This window comes from Centroberyx gerrardi, chromosome 17, assembly GCF_048128805.1.
Source record: "Centroberyx gerrardi isolate f3 chromosome 17, fCenGer3.hap1.cur.20231027, whole genome shotgun sequence".
In the NCBI taxonomy this organism is placed as follows: Eukaryota; Metazoa; Chordata; class Actinopteri; order Beryciformes; family Berycidae; genus Centroberyx; species Centroberyx gerrardi.
In genome coordinates this window covers 567,597-580,096 of record NC_136013.1, presented here as the reverse complement: position 1 = coordinate 580,096, position 12,500 = coordinate 567,597, and the positions used below count along the sequence as shown (strand labels likewise).

General features: G+C 46.4%; 1 protein-coding gene across 1 annotated transcript in view; it reads left to right on the top strand.

Annotated features, from left to right (window-relative positions):
• kiaa0586 (KIAA0586 ortholog) overlaps window positions 1–12,500 on the top strand; it is a 24,325-nt gene that overhangs the window by 11,131 nt on the left and 694 nt on the right. The window contains exons 2-12 of the mRNA XM_078289609.1: window positions 1,248–1,416; window positions 2,782–3,152; window positions 4,455–4,527; window positions 5,230–5,463; window positions 5,589–5,874; window positions 6,705–6,878; window positions 6,984–7,102; window positions 8,943–9,041; window positions 10,739–10,908; window positions 11,370–11,494; window positions 12,262–12,450. Coding sequence (XP_078145735.1) covers window positions 1,248–1,416; window positions 2,782–3,152; window positions 4,455–4,527; window positions 5,230–5,463; window positions 5,589–5,874; window positions 6,705–6,878; window positions 6,984–7,102; window positions 8,943–9,041; window positions 10,739–10,908; window positions 11,370–11,494; window positions 12,262–12,450 — 2,009 coding nt within the window. The remainder of the gene's footprint in view (window positions 1–1,247; window positions 1,417–2,781; window positions 3,153–4,454; window positions 4,528–5,229; window positions 5,464–5,588; window positions 5,875–6,704; window positions 6,879–6,983; window positions 7,103–8,942; window positions 9,042–10,738; window positions 10,909–11,369; window positions 11,495–12,261; window positions 12,451–12,500) is intronic.

The window sequence follows — 12,500 nt, the reverse complement described above, 5'->3', positions numbered from 1 at the left end:
CTAATAAATGATTTGCAATGCTATGTAGTATTTTTTCACAAATCTCCTCATTTAATACATTTCATAATTTTCTAGATCTAATTTTCTAATTTCAGATCTACTCGAGGCGTCAGAGTTCTGCTTCCCAGATCAGCAGGCAGAGATACTGAGGCTGACATTCACCTGCATGTTAATCTATCAGCACACACACACACACACACACACACACACACACACACACACACCAAGTATAAAGAACAGAACAGTCTCATTGACATTCAGAAACAGCTCCCTCCAGGGCCTGTTAGAGAGTGTGAGAGTGTGTGTGTGTGTGTGTGTGTGTGTGTGTGTGTGTGTGTGTGTGTGTGTTGTAGTAATATCTCTGTGATATATATCCTCCAACATGGCTCCATTTGATATTGTAATGCAGTCTAATCCCAGCAGATCAGTCCTGCTGTGGAAATGTTCGACTGGATCCTTGAAATGTCTGAAAACTCTTAAATCAGCTCCAGTTAAGGTCTTAAAACGTATTAAAATGTCTTAAAAACAGTTTTTAGAGGACTTAGGACCATCTTCTGCAGGTTTATTTTCAATAAAATGTTTCATTTTGATGTATTTATAAATGTAGTGATATTGACAGATTCTCTACATTCAGTGGTATTTGTTGACAGTTGGACAGTAAATCAGATAAAAGTGATGAATTGTTTGCCTGTCAGCAGCAGCAAGTTGGTTTGATTCTCTGATGTTTTACTTTACTGACACATGATAGATGTTATAGTCTGATCCTGAGTCTGCTGGACTTCATGTCTCTGAACTCTGAATCTCCTGCTGTCATTTTTATTTTTCTGCCCATGTATAGTTTCTACACATTTTTCATTTTTTCATCTTGGTCTGTCTGTCCATAAGTTTTTGTTAAACATGTTGTTTATACACTTAAAAAATCAGAAGCAAAGTTATGATTATCATTTGAGCTTCAATAAAAACATAAAAAACATTTATACTTTCATCAACATATATATTTTAGTATATTTTTAAGTGAGAAGTTGCAGAAATTTGTCTCGGTTTAACCCAATTATCACACTGAAATCCTGTTGAAAGTGTCTGTCCGCCATCTTTGACCTCTGACTGTTCTGTCATGTTGCTGATCAGGAACCGATTCTACTGTTTCCTCAGTAGAGTCTCTCTGGTCTCTAATCCTGACTCTACTGATCGCTATTGGTCATCTTCTTCTTCTTCTTCTTCTTCTTCTTCTTCTTCTTCTTCTTCAGGGACGACCAGCATCACCGAAGCATTCCCAACGTTTCCACAGCAACCCAGCCAGTTACAGGAAGTCAGTCGCAGGCCTCAGCCAATCACAGCCAGGCTGCAGCGAGGAGCGCCAATGAGATGCTGAGGGAGATGGGACGACTGAAGACTGAGATGCAGAACCTGCTGACGGTGAGTAGAGTAGAACAGTGAAGAACAGACTAGAATATAGTAGAGCAGAATAGAGTACAACAGAGCAGAGTAGAATAGAGTACATTAGAGTAGAACACAATACAGCAGAACAGAGAAGAAGAGTCTAGAATATAGTAGAGCAGAATAGAATACATTACAGTAGAACAGAATAAAGTAGAACATAGAGTAGAACAGAGTACAACAGAGCAGAGTAGAATAGAATACATTAGAGAAGAACAGAATACAGTAGAACAGAGAAGAAGAGTCTAGAATATAGTAGAGCAGAATAGAGTACATTACAGTAGAACAGAATAAAGTAGAACATAGAGTAGAACAGAGGACAACAGAGTAGAGTAGAATGGGGTAGAATTGAGAAGAATAAGAATACAGTAGAGTAGAATAGATTACAGAGTAAAGTAGAGCAGAGTAATACTTTAACGGTTCTACTTGCAGTATTAGAACATCAATAAATCTTCAGCACATTCATTTAGAGACGTCGACCGGGAATCTGTTCACAGTGGAGCCGACTGGAAACTTCTGGAAGGTTTCTGGGTGAAGCGAGTCTTAATAAGTCGAGCCATATGTGTCTTCTAGGTACTAAATAAGAAAACTAAATTCATCTATTCTGGAAATTACTTTATTTTTACAACAATAAGAACTTTAACTCCACCTAGTCTGTCAGAAAGTTGAGTCACATGCTCATGTTTGACAAAGGTCACAACTGTTCCTGCAGTGTTTGAGTTTCCTTGGCTTTCTAAAGAAGAATCCGAATGTCCTCCGATTTGAAAAAGTCGTCAGGAGAAGATCCACTGATGGATATTCTCAAGTGAGCTGCCGGGTGCTTCTCCTTCAGATGGTTCCTTAGATCCGTTCTGATCTGTAAATACAGGCGAGATCAAATCCCCGGCATCCAAATCAACTTGGAGGACGGCGGTCGTCTTATGGAATAGACGTACGGTGTTATGAAGGAAAAGGGGGAGGGGTTACAGAGCAGAGGGAGCTGGAGAGCACATCAGTGACATGGTGAATGGATGTGTGTAGTTCTAGGTATGGACACTAAGGAACCCACACTCACAGGCTTAAGGTGGAACCGTCTCACACAACAGAACAGAAGTGACCAGCTTCTCGTATTGAAAATATCTGTTTCTTTATACATTCGGAAAAGCTCACTCACCACCTGGACCATTAGACTAAATATTCGCCTTGAGCGAGTTAAAAAGTTAAAAAGTGAAAAGGTTCTCACCACTGGCGAGCGGCGAGTTAAAGTTCCATTCCTGTTTATGGCAGTCAGTTTTAGACAGCTGGTACCTGGTTTTTATGTTATATGGGAAACACTGAAGGTGGATTTCTGTCTGTCATCAACAGCCAGAAGAGACGCTGGAAACCACCAGTCCTGCTGCACCAGTCCAGACCCAACAACCACTACCCCAGTCCCAACAAATCCAGTCCCAACAAACCCAGTCCCAACAAACCCAGTCTCACCCAGCCCAGTCCCAACAAACCCAGTCCCAACAAACCCAGTCCCATTCCCATTCCCATTCCCATCCCCAGTCCCAGTCCCAGTCGGTTCTGCTGCAGCGGAGGCCGGTGGTTCCGTCCATGTTGGAGGAGGCTGGTCGGGTTCTCCGTCGGGTCCGGAGACAGCGGAAGGTTCTGGAGGAGAACCTGGAGGCTCTGCTGAGGGCCAAGACTGGAGAGGTTCTGCACTGCCAGCTGGAGGCGCTGTCCGCTAACAGGTGCTAACGCTAACTTTAGGTCCGCTAACAGGTGCTAACGCTAACTTTATGTCCGCTAATAGGTGCTAACGCTAACTTTATGTCCACTAACAGGTGCTAACGCTAACTTTATGTCCACTAACAGGTGCTAACGCTAACTTTATGTCCGCTAACAGGTGCTAATGCTAACTTTATGTCCGCTAACAGCTCCGCCCTCGTGATATCGGACTGTTTGAATGATGACAGCCTTCAGTGTCTCCACTCTTTTCTAACTAGCTGTTGTGTTTAAATTTCTCCAGTCCTGTTGTTTGAGACGGAGGTGTGGCTACGTGAGATTAGCTAACAGGTGGCTAATGCTAACTTAATGTCTGCTAATTCTACAGCTAAACTATATTCACATGGTTGTAACTCTGATGCAAAATGTTTTGTTGGTGACTGGAGTCCAAATTCACTGGATGACATGTTGTTGTTCAGTTTTCCAGCATGTCAGCAGAAACTGCAGAACCATGCTGTCGGCTGTGTGTTGAAACACATGAAACAGCCTGGATCCTGTGTGTGTGTGTGTGTGTGTGTGTGTGTGTTTATCCTCTGTTGATTGACAGCAGGCCTCAGAGCGTTCTGCAGGCGGTGAAGAGGCGAAGCCGAACTAAACAATCACTTTGATTGGCAGCTGACAGACTCTCTCTCTCTCTCTCTCTCTCTCTCTCTCTCTCTCTCTCTCTCTCTCTATTTGTCTCCATGATTTGAAAAACAAAATCATCTTCCTCTCCTTTTTGCATCTTATTTCAACATCTTGACTAATTGTGGGAACTAAAATTACAATATGCACAAATATACACATACAGATGACGTAAATGCAATATACACACATACACATATACAATAACACACACCCACACACACCCTCCTCCTGTGTTCTGCCTCCTGGTTTCATCATGTCTGCGGAGCGCTGACTGACAGGAAGCGGTTCATGTCTGATTAACTTTCCTCTGTGATTTGTCACGAGCCTCTGGCCTCGCTGCAGGATATATCATCTAAAATCTGCCAACATTAAACACCACAGAAGAAGTCATTTATTGTTTGTCTCCTATCTAAAGACATCAGACATTTAGATTATTTCTGTCGTTTTGGAGACTTTTATCCCAAACATCATACAGAACCAAGAGAGAACACACTGGTAGGAATCGAACCTGTAACTCTGACAGTGTTGGAGCCAAACTCAAGGACCAATATGTCGTTTTCTTGTGTTTTGAAATCATGTTTTCCAACCAACACGCTCTGCAGAAGTTCCACCTTTGTAATATCTCGGTATGTTTTCTGCAGAGACTGGACTGAGGAGGTTCGGATCAAGAAGACGGTGGACGCCTGGATCAACACCTTGACCAGAGACATCCAGGTCAGCCTGATCTTATTACAGGTTATAATATATTCTCTACAGGCTGTTCTCCACTGGGATTATGGGTAGTGTAGTTCTGTGGTTCAGCATCACAGAAGTCCTCACTGCTGAAGGCCAAAAGCACCAAGACAGTTTCCTCAGCATCGCTGCTTTCATCCCATCTGACAGGAGATCTCTGTCCTGGTGGATCTCAGTTTCTGGTGGAGAACCGGTCTTAAAGAGAGGTTCCTGGTGGATATAGAGTCTTAAAGAGAGGTTCCTGGTGGATATAGAGTCTTAAAGAGAGGTTATTGATGGAGAACCAGCCTTAAAGGGAGGTTCCTGGTGGATTTAGGACCTTAAAAAGAGGTTCCTGGTGGATATAGAACCTTAAAGAGAGGTCCTGTTGGAGAACCGGTCTTAAAGAGAGGTTCCTGGTGGAGAACCAACCTTAAAGAGAGGTTCCTGATGGAGAACCGGTCTTAAAGAGAGGTTCCTGGTGGAGAACCAACCTTAAAGAGAGGTTCCTGATGGAGAACCGCTCTTAAAGAGAGGTTCCTTTTGGAGAACCGGTCTAAAAGAGAGGTTCCTGGTGGAGAACCAACCTTAAAGAGAGGTTCCTGATGGAGAACCGCTCTTAAAGAGAGGTTCCTGATGGAGAACCGCTCTTAAAGAGAGGTTCCTGGTGGACAGTCTGTCTTATTTCTTCTTCTCTTCTTCCAGGCTGAGATGGCCACAGAAGACGCTGTCAGATCCAAAGCCAAAGACGTGTCGACAACCAAAGACGCTCCTCTCGCGCTCCAACAGGAAGCTGCTGGGAGCAGGAACACCGGGAGGAGCGGGGGGGTGAAGGGGAGGCCACTGAGCGCGCCCAGAGGACCAGGAAGTAAGGTGGTGGTGAGAGGAAGCAGGGGACAAACGGACAGACCAGAGGGACGGACAGCTGGACACAGACTGGTGAGATTTGATTTGATTCGATCTGATTCGATTCTGCAACCTAATCTGAACATCATCACTCTGTACACGTCTCTTCCTCATAGACAGACAGGAGTGGAGAATTATTTGTCTGTTTCCAAACCCAGAACCCAGCAGCCGGAGAGAGAGACAGGGAGAGAGAGCGACAGAGAGACGGGGAGAGAGAGCGACAGAGAGACGGGGAGAGAGAGCGACAGAGAGACGGGGAGAGAGAGCGACAGAGCGAGAGACAGAGCGAGCTGGACGGAGAGTCGTACCTGCTGCGTCTGTACGGCAGAGCGCTGTACGAAGGCCACAGACGGACGCTGAAGAAGAGTCCCTACCTCCGCTTCAGCTCGCCCGCCTCGCCCCGGACCAAGACGCCCCGCCCCCGCCTGGTGGAGAGCATCAGAGGTCAGCAGGCCGTCAGACCGCCACGCCTGGAACAGTCTGGGAGAGGCTGGGAGAGGCTGGGACAGTCTGGGACAGTCTGGAACAGTCTGGAACAGGCTGGGACAGTCTGGAACAGGCTGGGACAGTCTGGGACAGTCTTAAAGCATGTCATCTCTCTGTCTGTCTGTCTGTCTCTCTCTCTCTCTCTCTCTCTCACTCTCTCCCCCAGTCTTTCCTGTCTCTCTCTCTCCACTTGCACTTGTCTAATAAAGGCAAAAAAGAAGCACAAAAAATAATCTTAAGGAACTAAACTCCAAACCCAAACCTGTGTAAATCCTGACATCTAAAGATAAACAGCATGCTGCTGAAATTTGCAGGTGGTGACATCATCACCTGGCACCAAAGATCAGCCAATAGCAGATGGCAAATTTCAGCAGCATGCTTTTCCATCATATTCCAGTCGGTGTGTGAACAGGTAAATTAACCAAGTAAAAGTAAAAATATAAATATAGACTTACTGAACATACTGAACTCATTGTGCTCTCAGCTATTATCTCCAAAATTAAAACTTAGTCAGTTAAAAGTGTAATAATTAGAATAAATTACTCAAGTTTGTTAAAATAATTACTCAAAATTACTAAAAAATGAACAAAGCAAGAGTCTAATTTATTGTTATTCAGAATGCCTCTCCAGTCCAGTAAGTAGAGTAGTTGGAATAATTTTCCACTGACTGTATTTATTCTACTTTATTCATATGTGCTGTGCTGCCTGTTATCCAACACTGTGCATTAGAAATAATAAGATCTGTTGACTTTAATATCTTTACTGATTTGACTCTTTCTGTGTGTCAGGAGTGAAGCTGAAGTCCTGTAAGACTCAGACCAGCTTAGCTCCGCCCCTCCACCCGTCACCCAGGCAACCGCCTCGCTACGTCTTTAGCTCCTCCCACGCGACCTCCGGTGACCCCGCCGACCTCCCGGCGACCCCCGCAGAGAGTCTCCCTGTTGCCATGGCGATCCCACTGGGTCAGCTGCTCTCTGATATTTTTCCATATTCTCATTTCTGTGCAGCGGACAAATCTGAGATCCAATAAATCAATAAATCATGACATCATCCATCTACCCCCCTAGGTCAGCCCAGGGTCGACTCCTCCAGGTTTCTCCTCTCTGAGCGTCCGGAGGAGGCCACGCCCCCCCCAGCACCCCCGACATCCAACATGGCCGCCGTGGAGCTCAGACCAGCTGAGCAGGTGAACCGCATTTTTTTTTTTTTAACCACATGATGGAACTGTTGAACCAAAAATCTGTCAAAGCCACCAGTTTGTGACTGAACATCACTGCAAATTAAGATTAAGTTTGCACTTTATTGATCCCTGAGGGGAAATATGCAGAATCACAATCAGGCGGATCTGACAGATTCCACTCATTAGATTTTCTGTATATTTGTATTTTCTCTCTGTGTTTTGTCTTCCTGTAGTTTTCTTCTGTAACTGAACGTTAAGCCTGGGCCGATATTCCATAATAAAAGAGAAAGATCGCACTTTATTGATCCCCTTGGGGAAATTCAGAAATATCAAATACCGCGTTATTTCGCAAATAGCGCAGTATTTTCGGCAGTATCACCCCCCCGGCAACGCAATATTACATTTTGGACATCGCCCAAACCTACTGAAGGTCTCTGTTGTTTGTGTGATGCAGTTCTATTCTTCAAACACAGAGACCAACACACACACACACACACACACACACACACACACACACACATACAGTACAGCAGCCACAGTGCGACAGTGAACACAATGTAGAGGAAACATGGAGGGAGGGGAGAGAGAGAGAAAAGTAAAACACTGAACAAAGGAGAGAGGGATGGAAGAGGTGGAGGGGGGATCTGGAGTGAGGGGAGGGGGGGAGAAAGAGAGAGAGAGAGATGAGGGAAGAGAGAGAGGAAGAGAAGACTGAGGAGAGGTGTGTGAGAGAGAGAGAGAGAGAGAGAGAGAGAGAGAGAAGGTGAGCTGGTTTCTTAATGAGTCTGCGCAGCCAGTCACACACACACACTCTGTTTTATGAATTCAGCTGGAGTGTGTGTGTGTGTGTGTGGGGGAGGTGGATTTAGTTGCTAGGCAACAGCTGCAGCATGAGGCTAGAGCAAGAGAGAGAGAGACAGTCCTGTCAGTCTGCCAGCTGCTAACTGATGAAGCTGTGTGTGTGTGTGAGTTATGTTTTCTTCCTGCTGACTGACAGAACTGGGTTTTCCCGCCATGTTGAGAAGGTCAAAGGTCATCAGGTCAAAATTTAGAAACTCAGGTAGCAACTAGTGATGATGAGACGATCTGTTTCTCTCCTGATCCGACTCGAGACCTGATCTGAGGTTCAGGATCAATACAACCAGGATACCATGTGATCAATAAAAGTTCAGTGACAACAAGACACAAATCTTTCTAGCGATGCCATTGGCTGCTAGAATGTAAACAACAATTTAAAAACGTCATTACAAAGTGACAATAATATAATTTGGATGGAGAGCTTGTGAAACTGTGATGGTCAAGAGTCTCATTAGTGATTACTACAGCAGAATAACATGGAGCTGATATCACCATTCATGTTCCTGACAGCAGAATAACATGGAGCTGATATCACCATTCATGTTCCTGACAGCAGAATAACATGGAGCTGATATCACCATTCATGTTCCTGACAGCAGAATAACATGGAGCTGATATCACCATTCATGTTCCTGACAACAGAATAACATGGAGCTGATATCACCATTCATGTTCCTGACAGCAGAATAACATGGAGCTGATATCACCATTCATGTTCCTGACAGCAGAATAACATGGAGCTGATATCACCATTCATGTTCCTGACACAACAGACGGACTGACACATGTTGTATTGAGATATATTGAATTTCAACATATCGTCCCGTTGCTAGTAGCAACGCTTTTTCCGACTTTCCGACTCTGAATGGCGTTCCTGTGAAATTTCCAAGTAGGAAATACATTTTCTGATGGATCTGACAGCAGGGTGAGGTCAGAGGTCAGAGGTCACAGCGTCCTGACAGCAGGTTAACCCCGTCTTCCCTTCCAGACTGTGGAGATCACAGAGACGAAGACTGAGGAAGAGGAAGAGGAGGAAGATCCTGTCTTCCCTGGAACCGACTTCCTGTCTGTCGCTGACGTCGACCAGGTGACCTTCATCCTCACCTCCTCTTCCTCCTCTCCTCCTCTCCCTCACCTCCTCCTTTTCCTCACATCCTCGTCTTCCTCACCTCCTCTTCCTCCTCTCCCCCTCTTTCTCCTCTCCTCTTCCTCACATCCTCCTCTTCCTCACATCCTCTTCATCATACATACAACACTGTGTGTGTGCGTGTGTGTGTGTGGGGGGGGGGTGTCTGTGTCTGTGTGAGAGAGAGAGAGAGAGAGAGAGAGAGAGGCTGGTTCAGATGAACCTGCAGAGCCACAGCTCCTCCTGCTGGTCAGAAAGGGAGCAGCCATCTTGTCCAGACTGATTCTACTGAGTAAAGTGTAAAGTGTTCAGAGGGAAGGAGGATGTTTCTACTAATATTGATTCATGACAGGCTGTCCTCAGGAAGCGGTCACACTGACAGCATCACTGTCTGACTCTGTCTTATAGAGGAGCTTTGGGACTAAACTAATTTACCCACAATCCCCACCGCCAAGATTGATTTAAGATTAAGATTAATTTTTAATCTGTCATAATAAAGGCTTTTAGATGTTAATGGAAAAGTCTGTAATCTGAGAAAGTCTTAAAAAACCCTTTCTCCTCTCTCCTCTCCTCTCTCTTCCTCTCCTCTCTCCTTTCCTCTCCTCTCCTGCCCTCCTCCTCTCCTCTCTCCTCTCCTCTCCTCTCCTCTCTCCTCCTCTCCTTTCCTCTCCTCTCCTGCCCTCCTCTCCTCTCTCCTCTCCTCCTCTCCTCCTCTCCTCTCCTCTCCTTTCCTCTCTCCTCTCATTTCCTCTACTGCCCTCCTCCTCTCCTCTCTCCTTTCCTCTCCTCTCCTGCTCTCCTCCTCTCTCCTCTCCTCTCTCCTCTCCTCCTCTCCTCTCTCTTCTCCTCTCCTCTCTCCTCTCTCCTTTCCTCTCCTCTCCTGCTCTCCTCCTCTCTCCTCTCCTCTCCTCCTCTCCTCTCCTCTCCTCCTCTCCCCTCTCCTCTCTCCTCTCCTCCTCTCCTCTCTCTTCTCCTCTCCCCTCTCCTCTCTCCTCTCTCCTCTCCTCTCCTCCTCTCCTCTCCTCTCTCCTTTCCTCTCCTCTCCTGCCCTCCTCCTCTCCTCTCTCCTCTCCTCTCTTCCTCTCCTCTCCTCTCTCCTCTCCTCCTCTCCTCTCCTCTCCTCTCCTCTCCTCCTCTCCTCTCCTCTGTCCTCTCCTCTCTCCTCTCCTCTCTCCTCTCCTCCTCTCCTCTCCTCTCTCCTCTCCTCTCCTCTCTCCTCTCCTCTGTCCTCTCTCCTCTCCTCTCTCCTCTCCTCTCCTCTCCTCTCCTCTCCTCTCCTCCTCCTCTCCTCTGTCCTCTCCTCTCTCCTCTCCTCTCTCCTCTCCTCTCCTCTCCTCTCTCCTCTCCTCCTCTCCTCTCCTCTCTCCTCTCCTCTCCTCCTCTCCTCTCCTCTGTCCTCTCCTCTCTCCTCTCCTCTCTCCTCTCCTCCTCTCCTCTCCTCTCTCCTCTCCTCTCCCCTCTCCTCTCCTCTCTCCTCTCCTCTGTCCTCTCTCCTCTCCTCTCTCCTCTCCTCTCCTCTCCTCTCCTCTCCTCCTCCTCTCCTCTGTCCTCTCCTCTCTCCTCTCCTCTCTCCTCTCCTCTCCTCTCCTCTCTCCTCTCCTCCTCTCCTCTCCTCTCTCCTCTCCTCCTCTCCTCTCCTCTCCTCCTCCTCTCAGCAGGATGTGGAGGTAGATGCAGTAGAGTTTGCAGGTCGTCCCTCTCCTCCTCCAGTCTTGTACCAGGGTCCGGTCTTCCCCCCCCAGGCGCCCGCTGCCCTCCCTGCCCAGGACCGGGCCTCCGTCCTGGGCCTCCAGCAGACAGAAGTCCTGGAGAACCGGCTGGTGGACTGGTGAGAAACCGGTCTGACCTGTCAGACTGGGGAACATTCAGTTAAAGGAACACAGTGAGGTTCTGGCAGATCGTCCCGCCGGTCAGTTTAGCTGTGAAGAGATGAGAACATCCACACCAGAATCATCCACGTGTCCGCGGTGGATCACTAGCTCCATGCTAACACTTTAGCATCCGCTATGTTGAGTGATAGTAGCTCCATGCTAACACTTTAGCATCCACTATGTTGAGTGATAGTAGCTCCATGCTAACACTTTAGCATCCGCTATGTTGAATGATAGTAGATGTAAACTGTGTTAGCATGGAGCTACTGTCACTCAACATAGTGGATGCTAAAGTGTGTCTGTGTTCTCATCAGTTAAAGGGGAATTTGACCAACAGGACAACCTACCAACAACTCAGTGGATTCCAGTAAATAATCTTCCTGCTCTATTCTCCTCTCCTCTACTCTGCTGTGTTCAGGGTGGAGCAGCAGCTGATGTCCAGGATGATCTCACAGATGTACCGCCCCCCTCCCCCTGACCCCGCCCAGAACGACTCCACCGACCAATCAGAGCCCGAGGAGCGGAGCGTCACCTCAGACATTGGTGAGCTGACAGGCTGACGGACCAATCAGAACAGACCTCTTCAGATGGAGAGCACTCGTTGGTCCTCAGCTTTATTATTACAGTTATACAGCTACTGCTGTTATGCAGTATTACTGTGTACTTGAAGCATCTGGGTAAAAGTTTAATATAATTCATATAACAGTGTCAAGAAAGTCTAAATACAAAGTTTACAAATGGAGTTCTTTGTGCTTCAACTGGGTTTTATATCTTTCTTATTGTATTATGTTCAGGTTTGAAGGCCGTGCAACTGAAGCTGCCAATAGATTATATTTAATGCAAACATTCAATATCTTTACATTTGACCATTTTCATACCAATTTTTTTTTTAAACTCCAAGTATGCAGTGTTTTCTGTTTTTCCATTTTCTTCTCGTCAGGGTGAAAAGCCTCTGAAACATTTAGAGCATCATGGGACACTAAAACTCTCCATTGAAACCTGAAGAATAATAATAACATCCATATATTTGTGTGGAATCTGATCAAAATGTCTCATTAGAATCAGTTCATGTTAAGTAAATCAATCTGTAATCAATCAAACTGCATCATATCATCATATTAGACCAGATCCCAGTGTATCAGCCTGAGTCACAACACTACCACAGTATTGTGTACTTACAATTCATATTAATACAGGTTAATACACACTGGAATAAGAACAAAGTACACAGAGGAAAGACTTTGATTTTGTCATTGTAACTGGATGTGTGTGTGTGTGTGTGTGTGTGTGTGTGTGTGTGTGTGTGTCAGTGGAGGCAGCAGGAGGGGGGGGGCCTGCAGCTGTTTGTGGATGCGAACGTGTCGGTGGACTCGGCGTTAATCCGGCGGCTGGTGAACGAGGTTCTGGCAGAGACGGTCGCTCTGACGCTGGGACAGAGAGACGCACTGGAACCAGAACTGGAACCAGAACTGGAACCAGTTCTACCAGACCAGCAGCAGGTACAGTACACCAGCAGCCAGTCTGGATCCAATATGAGGGCAGGCGGGAC